Source organism: Oryctolagus cuniculus, chromosome 11 (genome assembly GCF_964237555.1).
Source record: "Oryctolagus cuniculus chromosome 11, mOryCun1.1, whole genome shotgun sequence".
Classification (NCBI taxonomy): domain Eukaryota; kingdom Metazoa; phylum Chordata; class Mammalia; order Lagomorpha; family Leporidae; genus Oryctolagus; species Oryctolagus cuniculus.
Window position 1 is genome coordinate 72,455,171 of NC_091442.1, and position 26,702 is coordinate 72,481,872.

At 45.6% G+C, this 26,702-nt stretch overlaps 1 protein-coding gene across 3 annotated transcripts in view; it reads left to right on the forward strand.

The window, feature by feature from the left end:
- MYRFL (myelin regulatory factor like) overlaps positions 1 to 26,702 on the forward strand; it is a 136,654-nt gene that overhangs the window by 76,995 nt on the left and 32,957 nt on the right. For all 3 annotated transcript variants that reach the window (XM_008256780.4, XM_070052617.1, XM_070052619.1), the window contains 5 exons: positions 794 to 904; positions 2,515 to 2,605; positions 10,709 to 10,909; positions 17,898 to 18,006; positions 18,751 to 18,860. In XM_008256780.4, coding sequence (XP_008255002.2) covers positions 794 to 904; positions 2,515 to 2,605; positions 10,709 to 10,909; positions 17,898 to 18,006; positions 18,751 to 18,860 — 622 coding nt within the window. The remainder of the gene's footprint in view (positions 1 to 793; positions 905 to 2,514; positions 2,606 to 10,708; positions 10,910 to 17,897; positions 18,007 to 18,750; positions 18,861 to 26,702) is intronic.

Consider the following 26,702-nt stretch of genomic DNA (forward strand, 5'->3'; position numbering starts at 1 on the left):
ATGCATTTCATGTATACGATTTGTTTTTTCTTATATTTTAAAGTTATGTCAATAGATTGACGAGTGAGTTCCAAAATAGACACATGCAAGATTGGTCATATCCAAAGCATAGGCACTGCATATGGCAGTCCAGAGCCAGAGTCCCCTGTGCAGAATGACGGGGAATAGAGTTGCCTTTTGACAGATTGGCTGGGATGCAGTTGAGACATCTCAGTGTTTTGTTGCTGAGTCACTCCCCTTTGGGCCAGGAAGAAGACGGTTCTGCAGCCTGGACGAACAGGTGATAACTCAGGCTGATGCTCAGGCAGGAACCATTTGTACAAACACCACACTCAGCTCTCCTGGTGCAGCTGGTTCGCTCTCACTGGGCAGGCTGCATGCGACCATCCTCTGCAGGAAGCTGTCTCCCATCCGTGGCCTGGGAGAGGACAGATCTGTGAAGGAGTGGCAAGGCTGGAGAAATTGCAAGACAGCAGTGGTCCAAATGAAATGTGTCTTTTTCTCCCTGCCATGGAAGTGCCAGCACCCGTAGGTGGTGTGAGGAACACATAGCCCTTAGGAGCCAGAAGCTCCAGGCTTGAGCTCCTGCTGAGTCAGTCAGCTTCTCTCACCGCACAAGGTCAGTCTGGCATCAGTTCCTGACCATGCTGTGGATCAGCGGTTGGCATGCACTCTCCTGTACCATGTGATGAAACTGAGGAATAAACATTCTCAGAGCCCGAGAGCGGATTAGGTCCCACCAAAGACTTTGTGTTCTCTTGTGATCACTTGGTATTTCTGCTGTTTATTTTAGAATCGACCTCCTGGCCGACCAGGTCACCAAAGTAACGCTGGGACGATTACACTTCAGCGAAACCACAGCAAATAACATGAGAAAGAAGGGGAAACCAAATCCTGACCAGAGGTACTCCAGCCAGCCAGCACGCTGGGCCTCCCTGGGCTGCTGCCCTGCTTTCTCTGACTCTTCCAGTTTATTCCCATACTCCTTTGCCCGTAGACATTCTCCCTCTCCTGTCTGCACTCCCCGCGATGCCCGTTCTCCTGCGCAGCTTTGATTCTCTGCAGCCTTCTCTGTGGGACCTCGTGCTTATGTGTCATGGCCAAGGTGGACTGGGCTGACTGCATTTCCCAAGCCTGCGTGCTGGTTGCTGGTGCCGTACTCTGAGTCCTGAAGCTTTGCTTTCATCATTTGCATTAGAAAAGAAAATATATTTGTCATCATGATTTAGACCTGTGGTTCTCCAAGTGTGTTGCCAGGGCTAGCTAGCAGAAACAGCCATATCTGGACGCTTTTTAGAAATACAGGAAGGTATTCTCAGACCATTCTTCACCATCACGGGCTTCTGGCTGCACAGGTCCCTAAAGACCAGCTGAACCAAACATTCCAGGTGTGGGGTTCGGCGATTTGTATTTTAAGAAACCCTCCGGGCGATCCTGCTGTGTGCTCGAGTTTGAGAACCATTGGTTTTAGAACATAGGTTTGGTTGTTGAATGGAATTGCGTTTGCATATTTGATAATGCCATTTGCTAACTGGGGGACTTTGGGCACGTAACCTCTCTGAGACTGGTTCTCCTATCCTGTAAAGTGGGGACAATCATGATATCCTACTCCAATAGGGTTGTTTTTGGTGTCTAAATGAAAGAATGTAGGTAAATCGCTAAGCCCAGTGCCTGACACATTTTGAATTCTCCATGGTAGCTGATAACAGTAATTACTGAATTACTGTATCTACCAGACAGAAATCTTGTTCTCTAGGACTGGAGAATCCATAGAGCCTTACAATGGAAGCTGGTAAAGGTTTTCATGTAGTGTTAAACAGCAAAAGTTTCTTTGATAATGGTAGTTTTTATTTCAACTTCCAAGAAATGATCTAATCTTAAACTTGTCAGCAAAACATAATGAAGACGCAACTGAAATAACAGTGAGTAAAATCGCCTTGGGAGCCATTGGATTGGAAGTTCAGGGCTAGGGCTGAAGTTGAGACCTGAGGATGATGAAGGTGCAGGCTACACAGCCAAGAACAGATTAGGGTAGGAAGGATGGAGGGAGGTGGGCAAACCCTGCTGGGTCACTCTCCATTGAGGCCTAAGACAGTGCCATGGGTATCTCTGGACAAAGGGACCTCTGGTGGCGTCCTGCTGTTTGTGAGCAGTGCTGTGCCCAGGGCCCGGGAATGCAGCTGGGTGAGGCCTGGCCAAGTCAGCACAGATGCGCTGAGCCCAGGCCCCCACTGGGCTGGCTCCCCAGGGAAGGCTGCTTTCCTGCTGCTTCGGAGCCTGCTAAACAGCTCACACATGCCTCCAAATGGGCAAAGGGCAGACCCTGAACAATACCAAGTGCATCAATTGCTTGCTCATTTCACTGTGGGGGACAACACAGAGCAGAAGGGAAAAGACAGTCTTTAAATAAGCACTCTTCTGGGTAAACACACTATTGATTCCCTGGGGTGTATTTGCACCAACCGTGTCTCTGTTCCCTGACGTGTTGGCATTGGTCTGCTCTTTCTGAATTAGATACTTCATGTTGGTGGTTGGATTGTATGCTGCTAACCAAGACCAGTTCTATCTGTTGTCTGCCCACATCTCTGAGAGGATCATTGTAAGGGTAAGGTCCGTTCTTTGGCTTCCTTGGATGATCTTCCCTATGGGTTGGATTTGAGTTTCCAGTGGGAGGCTCCAATGATGATGTTGATGCTGATGATAGTAATAGCAGAAGCTATTTGTCTAGCTTTTACACAGTGGCTCCCAACCAGGGGTGGTTTTGTTCCCCAAGGGTCATGTGACAAGGTCTGGAAGATGCTTTTGGATGATACAACTGGCCAGTAGTGGGTAGAGACTCGGGATGCCGCTCAGCACTTTACAGTGCCCGGAAAAACCCCCACAACAAAGACGATTCCTCACAAAATGTCAGTGCTCCCAAGGTAGAGAAACCTTGGTCTTTAGTCTGTGTTCCGAGCACGGAGCTAAATAATTTAGATACAGCATCATTTTACCTTGTGATAATTTGCACTGTATCTTCTTTACACCCAGAAGGATTCAGGGTCTAGAAGCCAACTCGTTCACGATCACAGTGTTTATAGATGAGGAAGCTTGGGTGATAACCCAATTCTCCCTGACCCCAAAGTCCACAGGGTGGGGAAAGCGGTAGGAAAGCGGTCCGTGCTCCAAAGTGAAGCAAACAGGAAGGTCTCAGCGTTCGGCTGAATGCATGATTGGCTGATTGGCCACAGCTGTGGACAGGAGTCTTGGCAGCTGCAGCTGCAGCTGTGTGAGGTCCGGCTGGCCACCGCTGAGAATGCCAGGGGCGTGAGGTAACAGGTATGTGCAGGGCTGGCCACCCTGGGAGGAGCTGTGTTGTCCCCGGGCTTGGAAGTGGTACAGAGAGGGGGACGTGCAGACTCATTTTTGATGGGCATGACCACGTGTGTGGCTGTTCCCTAGGCCTGGGGAGAGGAGCTGCACTCCTCGGGGGAAGCAGAGCCTCTCTTGGCCTGAAACAAAGCATCCTCTGTGGTGCTTTTGGTAAAGTAAGAGTAGCAAGCTACTTATTAGTAGAAATCCTCAACCTTTCTCAAAGTTTGATTGGAGGCAAAGTAATGAGTAAAAGATCCCTGTGTTTAGATGTCCCAGCAGTGAGGGCTGGGGCCTGATTACCTAGAGCAAATGAGGCTCCCCTGGAGCTGAGGCAGGGTCGGGGGCACCTTCCTTTGGTCAGAGCAGATCTCAGAGGCGCCAGTCCATCCTCAGTAGGGCCCACACTGTCTTTGACGTCTCGCCTGGTGCCATCTGGGCTCGCTATGCTGTGTTAACAGATCTGCTTCAAAGTCCAGTCTGTGAACCTTGGCTGCTTGCTGCTATGATTCCTCTTAGGAAGGAATACAGACTGACAATGCCATTCTTTTCGGAGTAAGCCTAGCTTGGCTGTGCTGACGGTGCTTGTCCAGAGCTGTGTAACTCCTGCCTGAGTCAGACAGTCTGCTAGTCACCTGCATACTTTGAATAATTTACCTGGTGACAAGGCATCTCCATTTGCTGCTGGCAGCTCCTGCACAGCTGCCCTGTGGCTGCTGTAAGAGCTCTCTTAATTGGCACTTCTTTCTATCCAAAGCGCAATGATAATTAGCTCATAATGATGACTTGAAAAGTGCAAAGCCTCTGCAATTCGTTTTCAGTATGAATACTAAAAAATAGTCAATTGTACTCAGCATAGATTATGTGTCATGTTATTCCCTACATTTTTACTTCTAAGATCTGACAGCTTTCTCCTAGCTGTGATTTTTTTTAATTTTTATTGTTTTGGTTAAAGAGAATTAGAGGACCCCATTCCACAAGTGTGCTGAGTAATACAAACTTACCCTAAAGCAATGATAATAACATATACTCTTCACCTGCCCCTCAACTAGAGACAGCTTATTGATGTTCTAAGATTCTAACCCCAAAACAAAGAAGTGAAAACAAATGCAGATTTTTTTTAGCCTCTGCTTAATTATTAATGTTTAAAACAACCAAGAGAAAAATTGATTTTAGAAATAGTGTTAGCGGCTGGTGCTGCGGCGTACCGGGCAAAGCCGCCACCTGCTATGCAGGCATCGCATATGGGCACCGGTTCAAGACCCGGCTGTTCCACTTCTGATCCAGCTCTCTGCTATGGCCTGAGAAAGCAGTGGAAGATGCTTTTACCGTTTCTCCATGAACTTTTGGAAGTACCCTCATAACCCCTGAAGAATCTCAGGGCAAGAAATGTATTCTGTGCACATTTCTAAAACTCACTCATTCAAACACTAACACCATCTTTTTAAAAAAAGATTTATTTATTTGAAAGGCAGAGTTACAGAGGGGCAGAGACAGAAAGAGAGAAGTTTTTCATCTGCTGGTTTACTCCCCAAATGGCCACAACAGCCGGAGCTTGGCCAACCTGAAGCCAGGAGCCAGGAGCTTCTTCTGGGTCTGCCCATGTCGGTGCAGGGGCCCAAGGACTTGGGCCACCTTCTACTGCTTTCCCAGGCCATAGCAGAGAGCTGGATCAGAAGAGGTGCAGCCAGGACTTGAAACAGCACCCGTATGTGACATTGACGCCGCAGGTGGAGGATTAACCAACTGTTCCATAGCACCAGTCCCAGTGTAGCCTCTTACACCATGGCTGGATTGTTTGAGCTCAAAAATGAAGGATGGAGAGAAAAACTTAACGAAGACATCATGGACCTGACTGAGTTACACAGAGAACCGCAAACTGCATTTCCTAAATCCAGATGCATTTTGAGGCCTAACAACCACTCTTCCGAATAACAGAGATCAACGCTTTGCTATTTGGTAAAGATAATTGTGTGAAGATTGGACCTTGATGAGTCTCAGGCCCCCAGCAGGGCTGCAGAAGGCCCCACTTAGCAGCCTTCCCCTTGCAGATCTCGGGGCAGGATCCAGTAATTGTCTGGGTTGTCAATCAAAACAGCTTTAGAATTCTATTATGGTCTTATCGTGTAAATTGACCAGTTTGGTGGTGACTGAGGTTTACTCAGAGAGCAGGTTTGTTTCCCCAGACTTTGTTTTTGGGAGCATTCCCCAGCGGAGTTCTCTCTGATTCCCGTCGGCTCCGCTTCCCTTCTAGAACACTGCATTACACGTAGTTAGGCATGCTGGTCTGCACGCAGCAGGGGAGATTGCTTTTGTCTGCTTTTCAAAGACACATGAGGGTTCCTCCCTAATTTTGAAAGCGAGTAAGTTACTCAGTGTTATTTTCCAGAAGAACAGAAATGGGCACAGCCCCCAAGAACTCCTCTGTTATGGATCTGCAGTCCACACTGACGTGGGAAGCTGACACCCGGGAGCAGGGAAGAAAACAGAACGGAGGCAGTTGCAGGGATGCCAAGGACAGGGGCAGAGCAGAGCTGTCCTGGTTGTCGTCTCATTTTCGCTGCTGTGGCCTGTTTCTACCCACATGACATATAGCCATTTCTTTTTTATTTTTTTCCTAAGATTTATTTATTCATTTGAAAGGCAGAGTTACACAGAGAGAAAAGGAGAGGCAGAGAGAGAGAGACAGATCTTCCATCCGCTGTTTCACTCCCCAGTTGGCCGCAATAGTCAGAGCTGTGCCGATTTGAAGCCAGGAGCCAGGAACTTCTTCTGGGTCTTCCACGTGGGTGCAGGGGCCCAAGGACTTGGGCCATCCTCTACTGCTTTCCCAGGCCACAGCAGAGAGCTGGATTGCAAGTGGAGCAGCTGGGACTCGAACCGGAATCCATATGGGATGCCAGCAGTGCAGGCACGGCTTTACCTGCTATGCCACAGCACTGGCCCAAGAGAATATGCATTTCTAACAAGCTCCTGGGAGATGCTGATGTGTATCTTGCAGATCATACCCTTGAGTAGCACTGGGGAGAACATTTTTCTGGGCCCACTTTCTGCAATCCTTTAAAAGGGTGAAAAATTTGGTTTCCTAGGAGCTGCCTTTCTCTGTTAATTACAAACGATGGGTCCTGCGCTGTGGTGTAGTGGGTGAAGCTGCAGCCTGTAGTGCCGGCATCCCATATGGGCACTAGTTCGAGTCCCAGCTGCTCCAATTCCGATGCAGCTCTCTGCTATGGCCTGGGAAAGCAGTAGAAGATGGCCCAAGTGCTTGGGCCCCTGCTCCCACGTGGGAGACCCAGAAGAAGCTCCTGGCTCCTGGCTTCAGATCGGCACAGCTCCAGCGACTGTGCCACAGCGTCGACCCCATACTGCGGCCATTTTGGGAGTGAACTAGCGAGTAGAAGACCCCTCTTTCTCTCTCCCCCTCTCCCTCTCTTTTTCTCTTAGCCTCTGCCTCTCTGTAACTCTGCCTTTCAAATAAATAAATAAATAAATAAATAAATAAATAAATCTTTTTAAAAAATTACAAATGCTAGTAAAACAAACAAACAAAAATCCTAGCATTTTATTTCATAGTTAACCAGAGTAGGTCCCAAATTACTTCTGATTCTGTTTCCTATTATAAGCACCTGCAGAGGGCACCCTTTGCATTTGTGGTCTTTGTGATTAGAATTCTCCCAGGATTGTGCCAATTGCAGATTTGTTGCTGAGGGAAGCAGACTGATCAATTATGGGACAGACTGTGGTTTCTGTGCCCAACAGAGGTATGTTGAGGGTGCATTTGAGACTTAACTGTTCATGCACCCATGATTTCATTAATCTCACAGTAATAACCCTGTAAGATGGGTAAAGAAGACAAAATTATCTTTATTCTTCAGAAGGGAAGGCTGGCACAAAGAGGTGAAGTGACTGCCCCAAGGTCACATAACCAGTTAGTGTCATTACATATGAAGGCACACCAAAAAGCTCATGGAGGGGCTGGCGCTGAGGCATGGTGGGTAAAGCCGCCTTCTGGAGCGTTGGCATCCCATGTGGGTGCCAGTTCAAGTCCTGGCTGCTGCACTTCCAATCTAGCTCCCTGATAATGCACCTGGGAAAGCAGCGGAAGATAGCCCAAATCTTTGGGCCTCTGCACCCACATGGGAGATGGGAATGAAGCTCCTGGCTCCTGGCTTCGGCCTAGCCCAGCCCTGGCCGTTGCACCCATTTGGAGAGTGAGCCAGTGGATGGAAGACCTCTCTCTCTGACTCTCTCACTCTCTCTCTCTACCTCTGCCTCTCTGTAACTCTTTCAAATAAATAAATCTTTAAAAAAAATTCATGGAAAAATGGAATGAAAATATGTTTGGGGGTTGCAAAAGAAGTTTATTTTGGTGCAAAAAATTTTGAAATCCACACATATGAGGAATCTTGAGAAAGGTCATAGACAATACATTTTATGAAAAAGCTATGCATGAATTTCAAAAATATTTTTACCCCAAAATCAACATCTTAATTTTATTGTCCATGAACTTTTCAGGGTATCCTCATGGACTAGAAGGTTCAGGTCTTCCCTGAGCCAAATGAATAAATGTATTTCAAAATCTTTAATGAATTCATTTTGGTGTTTAGTACCCGTCAAGCACTACTGGGCTGTATGCGAACATAGCATTTCAGAAAAAAGTAGTACATTATGGCTTGCTTTGACACAGGAAGAGTGTGGATTCCAGAGAAGGGAAAGAAATTCACAAATCTTGTAAGAATATTTCCTGTTCCTTATGAGGACCCTTCCGTGATCTGTATTTTTAGAACATTGTAAATCTGTGGCCCTTTGCATAATGATCTGAACATATTTTAGGGATATGATTTTTCTCATCTGATGCAAGCCAAGTGAGACTGTCACAATTATTCCAAAAAATTAAATCTACTCATATCCACTGTTGCAGTATCAAGTTACCAATGTGATAATAATTATCCCAAAGTTCATTAAGAGAAAAAAAAATCCCTCAATATTTTGTTTCCTTGAAGTGGCTCATTATGTTTGGGCATTAAGCAAAATACATCGACATTTTATAGGGCATACCTTTGGATTTAGTTGATTGCTCACTATAAAAGGATTTGCGTCAAAGCCAATTTGCCATTCACAACCAGGGGAGCTCTAGGGACCTTGCAGAAAAGCCCTTTGTTCAAGTGAATTTACAGAAAATAATGTTGAAAGTTGTGACTTTACATTCTTTCACTGCCTTTGTCAGTTGTCAATGGTTGAGTGTTGCAGGCAACTCGGGCTCAGACTTGTAGAAATGAAAGAGGAAGTTGAAGGCACCTAAAAGTTCTGCTATTTTATTTCTTTTATTTCATTAATTAATTTAAAACATTTATGTGAGAGGCATAGAGAGAGACATATATAAATATATAGTAAGAGAGAGAGAAAAAGAGAGCTCCTGTCCACTGGTTCATTCCTAAATGTCTGCAATGGCCAGGGCTGGACTGAGGTCAAGTCTGGCAGCAGGAAAGTCAGTCTGGGTCTCCTACGTGGGTGGCAAGGACCCAATCACTTACATCCTCATTTGCTGCCTTCCAGGATCTGTGTTAGCAGGAAGCTGGAGGCAGGAGCCAGAGCTGGAGTGAGAACCCAGACACTCCAATATGGGAAGCAGGTATCTTAGCTCCAAGACCAAATGCCTTCCCTTTAATTACTTTTTAATGGATAACATATACAGAAGGCAAAACATCCATACACTACTAAGAGAGGATCTAGAGAACAGTAAAACTCCTTCCACCACAATTACATCCACAGGGAGTTACATCTCCTTGTCTCCATCCTTGAGAAATCCACTGTTAGGAGCTTCCAGAATCATCCTCAGACATCATCTGGGAACATTCAACTCATGAGCTTGCAAAGTGTCCCAGACCACTTAAAGGGCAAAAAGTGAAATCATGTATGAATGGTGACTTTTTGGATGATCAGGATCCCAAATGTTTGCCTGGATTTGTGCCTACCTGCCTCCAACACACAAAAATCACAAGTATAAAATATGTCATTATTTTAAAAACAAATTAATTTCCTTGTGAGAATTTCGTAGAATTTAGAGATCCCTATTTGGAAATTTTCTCAGCAGAAGGAGAATGCTGTACAGTGGAAAGCTCTTTTGCAGAGAATTTTATTGAAGAGTAAAATCTCCAGAACTTTGTCTAGTTCAACAGTTTAATTTGGCTTTTCTTTGACAAATGCTAGGGCCACCTCAAGGTAACAACAGGAAATAGGTAAAGTGAGAATCATTGTTTAATGAGCAGGACAAGCATAATTCCAGCTCCAGGACTCAGCTGCTTTGTGCCTTTAGGTGACTTATTTATCCTTTAAGAATGTCAGTATCAATAAAATGAAGATAATAGTACATATCTAATTGCATTGCAGTGTGAATTAACATTCAACAAATAGAGCTGCTCTTATTCCCCCCCCCCCCCCCCAGTTTTATCTGTGTTTAGGGAGTACTTGAGTTACATTAAATATATTTGTATTATCTTTGCCAATTGCATATATGGCCATAAATGAGTATTTTGAAACTATGGAAGCGCTAGTTACATGCCAAGTCCTTTATTTAGGTGAACGTTGATAAGCGAGCATCATTTTGTGATGTAATGCTCTGATTTTAAGTCATGACTATTTTAGTCCTTGAAAAGACGACATTTTTAGTTTTTTTCCCCTCCCTCCCTCCCTCCCTCCCTCCCTTCCTTCCTTCCTTCCTTCCTTCCTTCCTTTTTGGATATATTTGTTTAAAGGCAGGATTACTGAGGGAAAGAGAGAGACACCCAGAGCGAGATCTTCTATCTGCTGGCTCACTTCCCAAATGGCCGGAGCTGGGCCAGGTCAAAGCCAGAAGCCAGGAACTCCATATGGGTCTCCCAGGATCCAGGAGCCTCCTCTGGATCTCCCACATGGGTGCAGGGATCCAAGCACTCAGGCCATCCTCTGCTGCCTTCCCAGGCACATTAGCAGGGAGCAGTTTTGAAAGTGGGACAGCAGAGATTCCAATATGGGCTGCCAGCATTGTAGGCAGTAGCCCAACCCATGCGCCACAGCACTGGCCCCTGGTTTTTCTTTGTCACCCACCTGACACTCCCAGAGAGATGTGGAGGAGACTGTATGTTCCCAGCTCAGCATACAGAGCTGCTGCTACTGGAGAGGTGGGTAATGAGGGAAGCCTCCTGGCTTTTCTGGGGCCCTGGAATTCTCTGGTTATGTCAAGGGTGCCCCACCTAGTGTTGGATTCCCATATGAAAAGCTTAGACAACATTCTGTTTTCTTTTGCTCTAAACACCAACACAGTCATCTGTTCCTGCTACTATAACTTTAACTGTAATATATTTATGTATTTTTCCAGGCCTCTAACCCAGGGCAATTTGAAAATGACAGTGATGCATTATGGCAGCGAGGACAAGTCCCAGAGTCTGTCGTCTGTCACGGTCGAGTAGGAATAAACACAGATGCGCCGGATGAAGCCCTGGTTGTCTGTGGCAACATGAAAGTGATGGGGACGATCCTGCATCCCTCTGACAGCCGTGCAAAGCAGAATGTCCAGGAGGTGAGCACAGGGCCAGGCCTCGGGCCCCTTCTCAACCAGGTGTGCTGGGCATGTCTGGCCTCTGACACACCTTGCCCCAGGCAGCCTTCCATGCTGCTCGTCATGTGAGATGAACCTGCTACTTTGAAATGATGACCGAGCTCCTGGGCATCGTTGCTGGAACTGTAAAGCAGTCCCTACCCGAGAATGAGTGCACCTGACAGGGCGGTGGCATCGACAGGATGTCATTGGCGTCGCAATCATTGCCCTTCCTTCCTCGCTTTGTCAGTGGCCATAGCTTGCCTTGCCTTTTCCTTTCCGTCTCCCCGCTCATCTTCGGAGCACTGTCTCAGGCCAGTTCCTGATCATATTTCTGCTGGAGCCCCTTCCTCGCAGAATGCGTGGTCCCAGCCATGCCTGCCATTGTCTTCCTGGAATGTCATCTTCCTCTGAGGAGCCCTTGAGAAACTCTCCCTTCCCAGCCTTTACTGGGTCACAGGGCTCCAGGTGAAGACCCTTTCTCTCTGTGCAGAGGGGGTCGCCCCACTGGAAATCAGAAAGCTCACCCAGACACGAGGAGACTGCTCCTCGCCTTGGAGCTCTCCCCAGCAACGTGACCCTGGAGAAACACTTAATCTCAGGGAATTCAGTGTCTTTGTCTAAAGGCGGAAATGTGCCTGCTTGTCTGCCACTCGGACACTTTTTTATATTTTAACCAGTTGAGACATTATGTTGTCATGGAAAGTTACAACCTCTGTGCAGACCAAAGGGGTTAGGATAAAGATTCCGATCACTTAGCCAATCCTGGTTTCACTGCTCCCGCTATTTCATTCTATTCACTGCTTCTGTTCCTTCCCTACTCGCCACTTGGGCTACCGTGAAATCATTTCTTTCTTGAAAAAGGATTCTCCCCTTGGCTTACCCCAATGTTTTAAAATATTTTTATATATATTTAGTTATTTTTATTTGAAAGGCAGGGAGAGAGAGAGCCAGAGACCAATACAGGCAGATTTTCTACCTCTGCTGGTTTATTCCTCAGATGCCTGAAAACAGCAAGGGCAAGGCCAGGTTTAAGTCAAGAGTCTGGAACTCAGTCTGGGTCTTCCACATTGGTGGCAGGGACTCAAGTGCTTGAGCCATCATCTGCTGTTTCCCAAGGCACAAACCAGCAGGAAACTGGAATCGAGGCTAGAGCCAGTACTCTAACCCAATATACAGACATCTTGGCCACCAGGCCAAATGCCGCCCTCCCTAGCCTCCAAAAGAATTTTTGAGTCTATGGCAGAATTGCATCTTTAAATCTGATTTTCTTTTTTTCTTTACCCCCTCCCCCCCTTTTTTTAGCCACTAGGAGACCTAATCTGTTAATCATTGGCCTTTCTTCCTGAATTCCTTTCCCAGTGTAAATCTGCACTGGTTTTTCTAAAGCAGCCAAGGAATGTCCTTTGCTTAGAGGATTCCAAAGAATGATTGTAATTGTAGACTGTTATACGATTGTGAAATCACAGCTCATGATAGAGAGCTATGTGACCTGGTAGCTGGAGGACAGCTCAGGGCTACAAAGGTCTCATGCATTTCCAGAGCTTGGTCCTCGAAATGGCAAGACATAAACTGCATTTCAAGTCCGTCCATGAACACTTGTCCTTGCAGTTGGCTATACAATTTCCTATGGAGTCTTATTGAAATGGAAATGGAACATAACAAGTGGGAAAAGTACACCACAACTGCTCCTCCCACATCAGGCTTAGTATAGAACTGCATTTACCAAAGTCTTCAAACATTGCTCCTTGGTTTGAGGGAAATGTCTTGTCTTAGGATAACAAGCTGGCGGGCACCGCGGCTCACTAGGCTAATCCTCTGCCTAGCGGCGCCGGCACACCGAGTTCTAGTCCCGGTCGGGGCGCTGGATTCTGTCCCGGTTGCCCCTCTTCCAGGCCAGCTCTCTGCTGTGGCCAGGGAGTACAGTGGAGGATGGCCCAAGTCCTTGGGCCCTGCACTCCATGGGAAACCAGGATAAGTACCTGGCTCCTGCCATCGGATCAGCGCGGTGGCCATTGGAGGGTGAACCAATGGCAAAGGAAGACCTTTCTCTCTGTCTCTCTCTCTCACTGTCCACTCTGCCTGTCAAAAAAAAAAAAAAAAAAAAAAAAAAAAAAAAAAAAAGGATAACAAGCTTCCCTAGAATTTCTCAGTTGTCTTCTAGGACACCTTCTTTATCTAAATGAAAGGTTATCCCAACCCAGGCTCTAAGCATGAAGTTGCTGCGTCCCCTTCCTGTTCCCAACAGCTGATGGAATAAAGAGAATCCTGAGCCCTTGGCTAGAAGACTAGAGGTTTAGGTCTGACTCCACCAGCCCAGGGATTTTAGACCAGAGACATTCTGTGCCTTTGTTTTGTGGTCTGTGTCCAGGGAATGTCCATATTCATTCTATACCTGTTACAGGATTTTTCTAAGCTTATAGACGTAAAAGATTTTTAGCTGTATAAAGCAGAACAAATAGATATTTTTATTTGCTTGTACAAAATGCAACTTATATGATTCATTTGTTGCATTTTTTCATTTTAATGTATTTGTTCTACCTTTAGTCTATCCACATTTATGAAGTATATGTTCCTAAAAATCCTGTCTGTCCTGTCTGCCACTTATTAGAGCCAAGAGAGATGATAGTAATTGTTGGTGCTGCTGCTGCTGAGTGTGAACTTGATCTTCTCTCTCCCCGGCTCAATTTTTCCAGCTTTTAAAAAGCCAGTCATTCCTCCAGATTCTCTGGGAAGCTCACTGTCTTGATCCATTTGTGCTGTTGTAATAGAATGCCATGGACTGATAAGGAACAGAAATTTGTTTCTCACAGTTCTGGTGGCTGGGAAGTCCAACATCAAAATGCTGGCAGGCTTGGTGTTTGGTGAAGACCCTGATCCCTGCTTCCATGGGGATTCCCTCAACCCTGTGTCCTCACATTGTGGAGGGGTGGGAAAGACAAAAAAAAAAAAAAAAGAAGAAGGAAAAAAAAAGCCTAAGCTAATTGCCTCCAGCCCTTTTATAAGGCATTAATCCATGCCCTCCTGAATTATAAACTTCCTCCAAAGCCCACCTTTGATACCACCCTAGCAAGAATTAAGTTTTCACATGAATTTTGAATGTGATATCATCATTCAAACCATAGTACTGACCCTTAATCACTTTGATTGCATGCATAGGAATGGAAACAGTTTCTCATTCTTTAAGGAGGCCCGCCAGCTAGAGCCAGCATCTGCATTCGCTACTATTGCAAAATGTAGTGGCCAAGCTCGTTGCCCAACACGGTGATCTGGGAAATTGACTGCAGTTTGCTGCTTTGCTCTACGGGTCTTTTCACTCCAGGCATGGCAAACACGAGTATTGCCTAGAACCCTGGTGGAGGAAACCTCTGGTTTTCACACAGGCACACACCCAAGACCCAGAAAAGATGATGCGGGCGCAATTGGAACCTTTGTCACTGAAGCAACAGGGAGATGAGGTCATCCCAAATGCAGAGCAGCTTGCCTCGCCAGACCGTGACCTTATTTCTGCCTGGGTGACTGCAGACTAGAGACGGAAACGCAGCTCTGAGAGCAGAACTGGGTGGAAGGGACACGCTGATAACCTAAGGGACTTGAAGAGTATTGGTGTCAATTAGAAAAAAATGAGGAAGTTGAGAGCTTCCACTGGTTCTGTGGTGGAGACTGAAAAATGGCCCCAAGAGACTTAAAAGCAAAATCCAGAAAAAAAAAAATCAGTTAAGAAAAATGCTCAAAGGTTGTTTTGCCCTTCCCCTACCACATCAGCCAGTCTGCTGGTTGAAGACAAAAAGCTTTTTAGCTCAGGAAAGTGAAACATGCAAAGTCTCCCTCGGGGCCTGGAGGCAAATGCAGAAGTTCTTCAGCTGGGATGAGCAGGTGTCACTGCTGGGGCTCGTGACAGCAGCCTGAGGGCAGGATGTGGGCGGGGACCAGGTGATGGATAACAGGAGTGGACTTCGAACTTTGTGATGTAGAAACCGTGGGGGTGAGGTGGCATGACAATGATGGCTGTTCACCTGCATGGTCACCGTGTTCCAAAAGTGTCTTGGACAAGAGCAAATAGACAGCCCTGTTGAGCTTGTGGCTTCTTACTCAACACACACACTGGTGAGCAAAGTGGATTCAGTGCTGGCGTGTGTGGAGTTCCTGGGGAGGGCCGAAAGAAAGCTTTGCCCCGGCCTCAAGACTTCCCTGGGCCTAGTGTGTTCATGGGGAACTTGCCATACACCGTTTATATTTAGCTTTGGGGAGCTTCCAAACCAGCACTGGAAATGTGAAGAGCATTTCTTTTGAGGAACTTTGTTATATAAGATGCTTAGGTCTCCCAGTTAACCCTTAAAATTTTTCTCACACCAGAAATCTAATTGTGCACCAGTAATTGTATGACAGGACCTCATTGCTATGTCTAGCATTTGCTAAGTACGTTAACAACTTTAAGGTAGGAGTTAGGAAAAGAATTTCTTAGGGAAGGCCGTTGTTCTCCGCAGTCTCGAAGCCTGAGTGAGGGCACATCCTCCTCTGCTTTTGGCAAGGAAGGAACCCACTTGGCCTCCACTTGGTTCCCTGGTGGGGGCTCCTGCAGGCTGCACAGGAACCAAGGGGACAATGGGGAACCAGTGCAGGACTGCCGTGGCCCAGGGGGTGAAGACCTGGGCAGGGCCTGGGAATGGGAGGGTGGCCCAAGCTGGCGTTTGGTTGCCTTCCTTTCTTCAGTTTGGTTACTGTCAGGAATTGTCCTGGCATGGCACTACCCTCATTCTTTGCTTCTTTTTCTCTCCATCGAAGATTTTGTCAGCCACTTTGCCGGGCCCTGCAATGAATAAGACACAAGCTTTAGCCTCAGGAATGGGACTTTTATTAACATTTAAGCTCCAAATAAGAAACATGCAATGATATTGAATCTGGCAGCCACCCGCTGTGGCACGTAATAGTTATTCAGTAAACATCTGTTGAATGAGTGAAGGAGCTCACAGGAACAGATGTATGCACAGACAACATAAAATTTGCAATTGTTCCTTTCTACATGGGCTTCAAGACCTTCCCTGTCCTGACCTTAACCTTTACCATCCAGAAATGCCAAAATCTGCCTTGGTTCTCCAGACATCATTCAGGACTTTTCTTTCTTGGGACTTGGTTCATGGTGTTCTCTCTGCCTAGCATTTGTGACTTAGTCTTGGCTTTTCTCTCTCCTCCCAGCTCTACCTCTTCCCTAACTCCTACCACAAACTCAATAATGTATGTAAAATATATCAGTTGAGCACCTGCCACGGGCAAGGAGTTGTACTAGAAACTGGTGATGTGATGATGCGCAGAAACCCTGGCTCAGGTGTGTCCTCTAGGGTGTACGTTCTGTAGGGGAAGACGGGATAAAACCACCACCATGAGTTGTCTGGTGATGGTTGTGACAGGTGCCGTGAGGATGTGAAGCAGAGGAACTCTTCCTGGTCTTGAAGGTCAAGAAGTGCTTCTCTGAGAGGGGGATGTTTGCACTGAGAGGGGGGAAAGTAGAGCTTTCGAAGCCGGGAAAAAGGCGTGGGCCGAGGCCCTGAGGAGAGGAGCTGAAGCAGTTCAGCTGGGCTTCACCATCCCTGGGAAGCTTTCCTGTGTGCTCCCCTCAAAGTATTTTAGGTCCCTCCTTGGAACTGCCGCAGTTTGCTGTTCCTAACTCCACCATCACCCTGCCTTTCTCACATTGCAGTACGTAACCCTATGTGATGTGTCTGCCTCCTTGTCTAGACCACTCCCCACACTTAGTAGTATGTGATACGCTGAAGGTGATTGGTAAACGTTACATAAAACGTGGAATGAATGAATTAGCTTTTAATAACAATCGTTACCAAAACAGCTCAAAATTATGCTCTGGGTAAGAAGCTAAAGTAAAGCCAAGTGATACAGCCAATGAAGCACCAAGCCACCATTCTTCATCAGCAGCCCTCAATGACCATGCAGGAGTATTACCGCCACCTCGTGCAGTGGGCCAAGGGAAGAATTGAGGGCCAGGACAGGGTTTTCTTAAAACAACACTGACAGACGTTTTTCATTCTTCTAATGCACAGATGAATGCCCAGGCAGCCTATTTTTAATCATGAAGATGCCACGGGCTTCATAACTCAGTTGTGTTCTCCAGGATGATTGGGGGCCTACAAAGGGTGCCCACTCTCTCCTTGCCAAATAAGGTCATTATCCAACAAGTCAACCCTGTTACTTTCATCAATTCATTATAAAACCAAACTCAAAGGGGGATCGTTTGGATCACACACATTTAGCCATTGGGAAAATTCGCTATAGTGTCTTGATGGTTACCTGTTGCTGGGAGCCAGGGAAAATTTTTAGGACTGTGAGTGACAGCTGGAAATGCCTTTCATGGGAAACAGTGATCTCAGAGCAGGGTGCTCGGGAGAATTTCCTGGAGAAGGGGAGGGTCTGTGTGCCGAGGAATGGGAGTTAGGTTATCCCAGTTTAAAATCTTGAAGAAATTTTCTTCAGCAAAATGTCTAAAAACTATCCCATGACATAGGATCGATCTATTCCTCCAAGTTGGCACTTCCATTAAGCACTGCATTTTCTATTGCGAATACAGGTTTGGTCATGGGCTCCTTTGAAAATGACACCTTGCAATCCTGAACAGTGATTGTTTAGTTCCAAAGTAAGGACCTCCTTTCTCAGAAGGAGGACTCGCCTTCTCCAGGAGAGAAGTCAGGCAACAGCAGTGAGTGGCGGAGTTTGGCCCTGTAATTTGGACATGAAACTCTGGACCAGTTTATTAATCAGTGGATGCAAGTCGCTGATGGGAACTTTGAAACTTTAGCTCCTCTGAGGAGAAAAAAATACATTTCTCTTAAAAATAGTTTGAACAGAAGAAAAAACAGTCTCATTGTTAATATTCCTAATCTCTCTGGGTCACTGTGGGCATTGATTTGAATAGCAAATATCTATGCAAGTGAAATCTGCTCTTCTTTAATTAAATTAGGTTGACACAAATGAACAGCTGAGAAGAATAGCCCAGATGAGGATTGTTGAATACGAATACAAGCCTGAATTTGCATCTGCGATGGGAATAAACACTGCTCATCAAACAGGTACACAAATTCCCTTTTAATTCTGTAGGGTCAGTGATTAAAATTTTCATCCTTCCTTTATTTGGAGGTTGCATGCTGCAGCATTTGACAACAACTAGTCTCACTCTTCCTTTGGGAAACCCAGAGTTGCTAAAACAGGGAAGGTTAAAGAATTTCTGTGTTCTTTTTACTCAGCACCCCCATGCCTGCACCCCAAGTCCTGGTGGGATATTTTGAGTACATTGGTTCTTTTTGCTGATGGGATGGAGGTTCAGGGGCAGATGGCAGCTTAATCTGTATGAGGAGCAGGTTTGGGCAGTCCCCGGATGGTGAGAGAAGGTGTCAGGGTTGATAAGAGAAGGAAAAAATGAAGTGATATTTATACTCCAATCCAGGAATGCTAGATAAAGATTAAACATTCAGGGGACAAGACCACCTAAAGAAAAGAAACTTAGCTCATGCCTTACCCTTCCCTCTATGCACAGGGGTTTTAAAGTAACTACTAAGCATTTCTAACATTTGATCCAGTCTCAGAAAAACAAAACAAAACAACAAAACAAAGAAAATGACATTTCCACTTTTAATCCTATAGTAGTTCTTAGTGCAGAATTCCTTATTTGCATCCTCTATCAAAGCAAACACTTTAAAGGGGTAAGCATGTACCCATAAATGTGGCTGTCGCTGTTCCATTCCAACGTGGGCCTGCAAGGACTGTCTCTGGGAGGGTCTTTCCCTGATTAAGCCTGTTGGAGTGTTTTGTTATAGGAATGATTGCCCAGGAGGTGCAGGAGATCCTGCCTGGAGCCGTCAGAGAGGTTGGCAGTGTCACCTGTGAGAATGGAGAGACGCTGGAGAACTTCCTCATGGTCGATAAGGTAATCAGTCGATGACGAGGTATCTGCCACTGTAGCTTCCACCCCCGGCTCAGGCCCCCGTGTGTGTAGCAGCACAATGTACTGAAACATCCATCCAGGAAATGGGACCTTGAAAACAGATTTTCACTGAACTCTGGAGTAAATTAGTATCAGTTATCCCACGTTGTTCATAGGCACTAATAAGAAATCCCATAAATCCACTCTCTGATCCTGGAAGATGTCAAATGCTTGAGATATGGATGGGTTGATTGATTTGGTTTCTCTACATTGTATCTTTTTTTCCCAAAGATTTATTTATTTCTTTGAAAGGCAGAGTTACAGAGAGGCAGAGGCAGAGAGATAGAGACAGAGAGGTCTTCCATCCGCTGGTTCACTCCCTAGATGGCCACAATGGCCAGAGCTATGCAGATCGGAAACCAGGAACCAGAAGCTTCTTCCTGGTTTCCCACACAGATGCATGGGACTTGGGCCATTTTCCACTGCTTTCCCAGGCCATAGCAGAGAGCTGGATTGGAAGTGGAGCAGCCACCGGTGCCCATATGGGATGCCAGCACTGCAGGCAGCAGCTTTACCTACTACCCAGCAGTGCTGGCCATGGCTCCTCTACACTGTATCTTAAAACATCAAGCGTCATTTTGTAACCCATAAATATATGCAGCTACAGTTTGTCAATATGTAATAATTTAAGAAAAAGAAGTCTCCTGGCAGGGGAGAAGGAATATGCAGTAGTAAGAATTTGAGTTCAGAAGGTTTGTTAAAGAAAAATTGGCACTGGACAAGTCCACTTAGCATGAATGTGCATAAAACGAGAATCAAACATCATGATAAATACTGACACAACAAGCTCTGATTAATTTTTTAAAATGGAACTAAAACTTAGGAAAATGAATCTTCCTTTCTGTAATACAGATAAAATGCTAATTTCCCAACGTGCCTCTTAGAATGATTCAAGGCCGAATGAAGGGTTGACATATTTGAGCATCAATTTGATAAAATTATGTGTCTCATTCACTGTACAATCATAAAGTGGGTCATTTTTCCAACTATTCATGGACTTCATCATTTTCCCCCGAGGGAGTGTCTTAATTCTTTGATATTCCAAGCACTGTCTCTTGAAGGCATGTTACTGTGCCTGTAGATTAGCTTCCCTTCACTTGGCAACAGGCGAAGCCTGCCAGTTCCTTGCTTGTCAGTGCTGTGTGTGTTAGGAGTCATTCGCTGATAACATGTCTGTCAACTCTGCGAAATCCTGCCTATTTGCAAGGCTTGCAAATTCACTCTGCTATTGATTTGCTTTACATTACATTGCTACATTTGATACTGGGAGGAAAGACTGATTAAAACAGGGATTTTGTCGTAGCTGGGAGAGATGTTTGGATGGAAACTGATTAGTCAGTTCACGTAGGTCGTGCTCATCCAACATCAAAATACAGCACTGGGGTTCTTACTAAGATGCAGATTGCGATTCTGTAAGAATGGGTGAGATCAGAGATTCTGCAGTTCTTTTTTTTTTTTTAAGATTTATTTTATTTATTTGAAAGGCAGAGTGACAGGGAGAGAGAGAAAGGAAGGGAAGGAGGGAGAGAGGGAGAGGAAGAGATCTTCCGGCTGCTGGTTTATTCCCCGAAATGGCCTCAATGGCTGGGATGGGCCAGTCTGAAACCAGGAACGAGGAACTCCCTCTGACTCTGCCACATGGATGGCAGGAGCCCCAGCACTTGGGCCATCTTCCACTGCGTTTCCAGAAAGCTGCATCAGAGTAGTGGAGTAGCTGAGTCTTTAACTGGTGCTCCAGTATGGGGTGCTGGCATCTCAGGCGGTGGCTTAACCCACAGTGCCACAATGCTGGCCCTGATTCTGTGCTTCTAAGCAGCCTCCAGGGGCTGCCTGTCTTGCCATCCCCATGGTGGAGTATCACAGCAACATTAACACTTGGATGATAGGATGACCTTGGAGTCCTGTTCAGCCTTGGGCTCCAAGAGCTGAGTGGAGGAAGTTGACCTCTTACCTCCTGTTCTCAAGGAATGCGTTTTAGATAGAAGAGATTCTTCAGTCTCTCTAAGATCTTGACTGTCCCCTCATTTAAGAACTGGATCATAGGCTGGCGCCGTGGCTCAATAGGCTAATCCTCCACCTGCGGCGCCGGCACACCAAGTTCTAGTCCCAGTTGCCCCTCTTCCAGTCCAGCTCTCTGCTGTGGCCCGGGAAGGCAGTGGAGGATGGCCCAAGTGCTTGGGCCCTGCACCCCATGGGAGACCAGGAGAAGCACCTGGCTCCTGCCTTCAGATCAGCGCAGTGTGCCGGCCACAGCGGCCATTGGAGGGTGAGCCAACAGCAAAGGAAGACCTTTCTCTTTGTCTCTCTCTCTCTCTCACTATCCACTCTGCCTGTCAAAAAAAAAAAAAAAAAAAAAAAGAACTGGATCATGAGCAATGTGTTTATTCCCAATTATTATGTAGTAGGAAGATATAAAAAAAAGTGAAATTTATCCTCTTAATCACTTTTAAGTGTACAGCTCAATGATATTCAACACAGTCCTAATGTTGTATAACCATCTCCACCATCCATCTTCCAGAACTCTTCATTTTGTAAATCTGAAACTCCATACCCATGAAACAGAACTCCCCAACCCTCTCTCCCCACAACCCTTAGCAACCACCATTCCACTTTCTGTCTCTGATTTTGACAGCTTTAAGTATCTCATGTAAGTGGAATCCTACAGTATTGTCTTTTTGTGACTGGCTTACATCATGTCGCATAATGCCCTCAAGGTTCATCCGTATTGCAGCATATGTCAGAATTATCTTTCTTTTTAAGGTTAAATAATATTCTGCTATATGTGTGGGAATTTACCGTATTTTGTTTATCCACCTCTTTGTTGAGGGATATATGGGTTGCTTTCATGTTTTAGCTATTGTAAATAATGCTGCTATGAATGTGGGTACAAATATTCTTCAAGACACTGTTTAGAATTCTTTGGCAAGATACATACCTTGAAGGGGAATTGCTGTATCATATGGTTATTCTGTTAATTTTGAGGAATTTCCATATGGTTTTCTACAGTAACTCTATCATTTTACATTTCTACCAACCATGCCCATGGTGTCTAATTTCTCCATATCCTCATTAACAAAGCCATCCTAATGGGTGTGCAGTGGTATATCATAATAGTTTTTATTTTCAAACAAGTGGTGATACTGAATACTTTTCATATGTTTATTGGCCATTTGTACATCATCTTTGGAGAAATGTCTATTGGAGTCCTTTGACCATTTTTTGAATAGGGCTGTTTGATTTCTGTTGTTGAGTTTTAGGAATTTTCTATTTCTTCTGGACACTAATCCATTATCAGATATATGATTTTTTTTTTTAATTTTATTTATTTGAGAGGTAGAGTTATAGAAAGAGAGAGGGAGAGACAAAGGGAAAGTTCTTTTATCTGCTGGCTCACTCCCCAGATGGCCACAGCAACAAGAGCTGTGCCTCTCTGAAGCCAGAAGTCAGAAGTTTTCCAGGTCTCCCACATGGGTGCAGAGGACCAGGCACTTGGGCCATCTTCTACTGCTTTCCCAGGCCATAGTGCAGAACTGAATTTGAAGAGGAACAACTGAGACTGGAACCGGCACCCACATGGGATGCCAACGTGGCAGATGGAGGCTTAGCCTACTACGCCACAGCACCGGCCCCTATCAGATATATGATTCACAAAGATTTTCTCACATTTTATGGGTTGTCTTTTCACTTTTTTATTTATTTATTTGAAAGAGTTACAGAGAGAGGTAGACAGAGAGAGAGGTCTTCCATCTGCTGGTTCATTCCTCAGATGGCCGTAATGGCTGGAGCTGTGCCGATCCAAAGGCAGGAGCCAGGAGCTTCCTCCAGGACTCCCACATGAGTGCAAGGGCCCAAGGACTTGGGCCATCTTCTACTGCTTTCCCAGGCCACAGTAGAGAGCTGGATCAGAAGTGGAGCACCCGGGACTTGAACCGGCACCCATATGGGATGCAGGTGCTTTAGTCCATGGCTGTAACCCACTGTGCCACAGCACCTGCCCCTACTTTCTTGATAGTGTCTTTTTATGCATAAAAGTTTTTAGTTTTGATGAAACATTGAATTTATCTATTGTTCGTTGCCTGTGCCTTTGGTGTCATAGCAAAGAAATCACTGCTAAACCCAGCGTTGTAAAGATTTTGCCCTGTGTTTTCTTCTGAGAGTATTGTAGTTTCAAGTTTTGCATTTAAGTTTTTTATTCCTTGTGAGTTACCGTTTGCATATGGCTTTAGGTAAGGGTCCTGGTTCATCTTTGGGATGTGTATATCCAGTTTCTCCATCACCCTTTGTTGAAGGCTCTCCTTTGCCCATTGTAGGGTCTTGACATCCTTATCAAAAATCATTTTATTGCATGTGTGAGAGTTGCTTCTAGACTCTCTGTTCTATTCCATTGGTATATATGTCTGTCTCTATAGCCATGCCATACTGTTTTCAAACTGTAGCTTTGTAAGTTATGAGATGAGGAAGTTGAGAGTCCTTCAGCTTTGTTCTTTTTCAAAATTTCTTGGGCTATTAAAAGTCTTTTGAGAGTCCATGCGAATTTTGGAATTGGTTTTTCTTTTTCTGCAGTAAACATTGTTAGAATTTTAATAGCAATTATATTGAATCTATAGATCACTTGAAGTAGCAGTAGCACTTTAAGTGCTGAGTTAAACACCTGCCCATGTGAGATTCTTGAGGTCTGGGAATATGCCTCATCAGTCCTGTGTTGATTGTAGTACAGAGTCTGGCACGTTGGGAATGGCCAGTATTGTCACACAGTGAGTTAAGCCCCTGCCTGCAATACCACCATCCCATCTGAGCAGTGGTTCAAGTCTCAGCTTGCTTCACTTCCAGTCCAGCCCCCTGCTAATGCTCCTGGGAAAGCAGCAAATAATGGCCAGGTGCTTGAGCCCCTGCCACTCACATGGGAGACTCTGATGGAGTTCTAGGCTCCTTGGCTTCAGCCTGGTACAGCCCTGCACGTTGCAGTCCTTTTGGGAGTGAACCAGTGGATGAAGATCTCTTTCTCGGTCTTTCTCTGTCTTTCCTTGTCTCTCTGTAGCTCTGCTTTTCAAATAAATAAATACATGTGGTTCTTTTTTTAAAAAGAATGTGTTTATGGGGCCAAGGCCGTGGCTCACTTGGTTAATCCTCCACCTGCAGTGCCAGCATCCCATGTGGGCGCCGGGTTCTGGTGCCGGTTGCTCCTCTTCTAGTCCAGCTCTCTGCTGTGGCCTGGGAAGGCAGTGGAGGATGGCCCAGGTCCTTGGACCCTGCACCCACATGGGAGACCAGGAGGAAGCACCTGACTCCTGGCTTTGGCTCGGCACAGTGCGCCAGCTGTAGAGGCCATTTGGGGGGTGAACCAACGGAGAGATCTTTGTCTCTCTCTCACTGTCTGGCTCTGTCAGATAAAAAAAAATGTGTTTATATTAATGCCTGAGTGAAAGGAAGAGAAGTGTTTTATTAACATGAGGAAGTCTGAAGGCAGAGTGATTGTCTAGGGAAAAGACGAATTCAATTTTGACTTTGCGATTTCAGCTGAACATTTAGATGGAAATGTCCAGCAGGTGCCTGGAGTGTGGGACCGGAGAAAGCAGCTAAGGTGGAGACGTGGCTGCACTCGGGTGAAGATGTTCGTGAGGAAGGCAAAGCTTGGGGACGCTGGTCACGGGTGAAAAGCCTGTGGCAAATAAGGCCTTGCACACATTTTTTCCCCTTGTGGTACTTAAAAATATTTCAAATGTTTTGCCTCTCTGTTTAAAAGTCAGGGGATCTTCACACATGTTTTGAACTTTGGGCTCCTTGAGAGACCAGACGGTGTGCAGGCATGAGGCTGTAGAATGGCTCCCCCAGCCGTGTCACTGCTTCCTGTTAACTGCCTGGGCCTGTAGGCTTTGGGTTCAGGCAGGAGAAGGAAAGAGGAGGGAAAGCAGCTCCGAGGAGCACATCTAGTTGTGGCCTGGAGGGGCGAAAACCTGAGGAGGCTGGGAGGACAGGAGGAAAGAGGGAAGAGAACGCAGGACGAGCGCGGTGTCAAAAAGTCAGGTGAACAAAGAGGGTGGCTAAGAAATGGGGCTGAGATGTTCTCCCCGGACCTGCCCCAGCACCGGGTATCGGAGACACACAGCGCTGCTGTCAGATTGTCGGTGAGTTCAGATTCACAGCCCAAGGGGCCTCCTGGTGCCCTGTGTCCTCCACTACACCCGACACTATCAGACTTTCTCAGTTTTTGCAACCATGATGGAATTAAGGTGACATCAGGCTGTTTTTACTTGGCTTTCTCTAATTAGTAGTGAAGTTGTATATTCCTTTCTTGTTAACTTTGGGGATTGTTTGGCTCAGTGTTCCTCTGGGTCACCTGCCTTTTCCAGGATGAGACTGTGACTTCTCATTGGGCTCTATTGCTTTATTCTTTTTCAGTGCTCAAAAATAAAACCCATAGCAATAACTTAAGATGGTAGCACTTATGTTCTGTTTAAATGCCTTGTTGGTTTCCTTCCTAGTGCTACTCACAACTTGCAATGTTATTATTTAGTTGTGCTTTGTTTGGTATTGGTGATTCTCCCTCCCCCAGCACCACTAGCAAATGTGGTCTTTGAGGGCAGCAGTGCTGTTTGGCTTATCTACTTGTTTTACCTCTGCACTCAGGAGAGTGCTTAGCACCTCACAGGTGATCAATGAAGGACGACTGATTCTGTCATTCATTGATTATTGAGCTACGTGTATCAGGTGCTGGCTTAGTCTAGGGAGTCCCAAGACACTGTAGCTGCCTTCCAAAGGAGCTCATTGGTCACCCTGGTAGGACAGAAATCAGAGAATCACACCAAACTGTGATGTGTGTTAGTTCAACTGGGAACTTGTCTTAGTCAAAGGATTTAAGCTTTTTCCACAGAAAATTCCATTTGTGAAGGGACTTCAAAAATTTCTGTTTTGGGAGGCAGCAGTGAGGGTTCAAATACTTGAGTCCCTGCCACCCCTGTGGGAGACCTGGATTGAGCTCCTGGCTCCTGGCTTCAGCCTCGCCCAGCCCTGACTATTAAGTGCAGTTTGGGGAGTGGAACAGCAGATGGGAGATGTCTGTCTGTCTGTGGCTTTCAACTCTGTCTTTCGAATTAAATAAGTAAATTTTTTTTTGAAAAGATGTGAAAGATGAAATGAAAAGATAAGTTTATTTTGGTGGGAAACGACTTTGGAAACCCATGTGTAATTTTTCCTACTATTCATTTTTCATGAGCTGTTTGAAGACCTCTTGTAAATGGAAGTAAAAGTTAAAACAAGGATTCTAAGGTAAATAATGGAAAAGTAATACACCCAATTTACTAAATTTTATGACTCTTATGCTCTTCCCATGTAAGGCAGAAGAAGGTCAAAATGTGACGTCTGAGGAAATGAGCCCAAGAGTTAGATTCTTGGCAAAAGAAACACCCATATGCCGGGGGCCTGTGCTGTCTTCCAGAGCCTGTTGAACATCCAGCCAGAAGTTGGGGCTTCTGCAGCGTCTCCGTGGCCTGCTTCTCTCACTTTCTTTAAAGCCTCCTTAGGGCTTAGTGAGCTCCCCACAAAATAGACTCTTGGACAGAGATCTAAAGCTGAGTTTATTCAAAGCCCGAACAATGGTCAGACACACCCACTGGCTACAGACAGTCTCTCTCCCTTTGGCAATCATTTTTACAATGCTCAATTACAGGCTGTCTTCTTCTCATGATTTTATTATAAAGCATCAGTCCGTGCAAGCCTATGTATGACTCTGTTGGAAATATCTATGAGGTTATTTCATCTGCTCAAAGCTTTCTTGCAATCAGACTT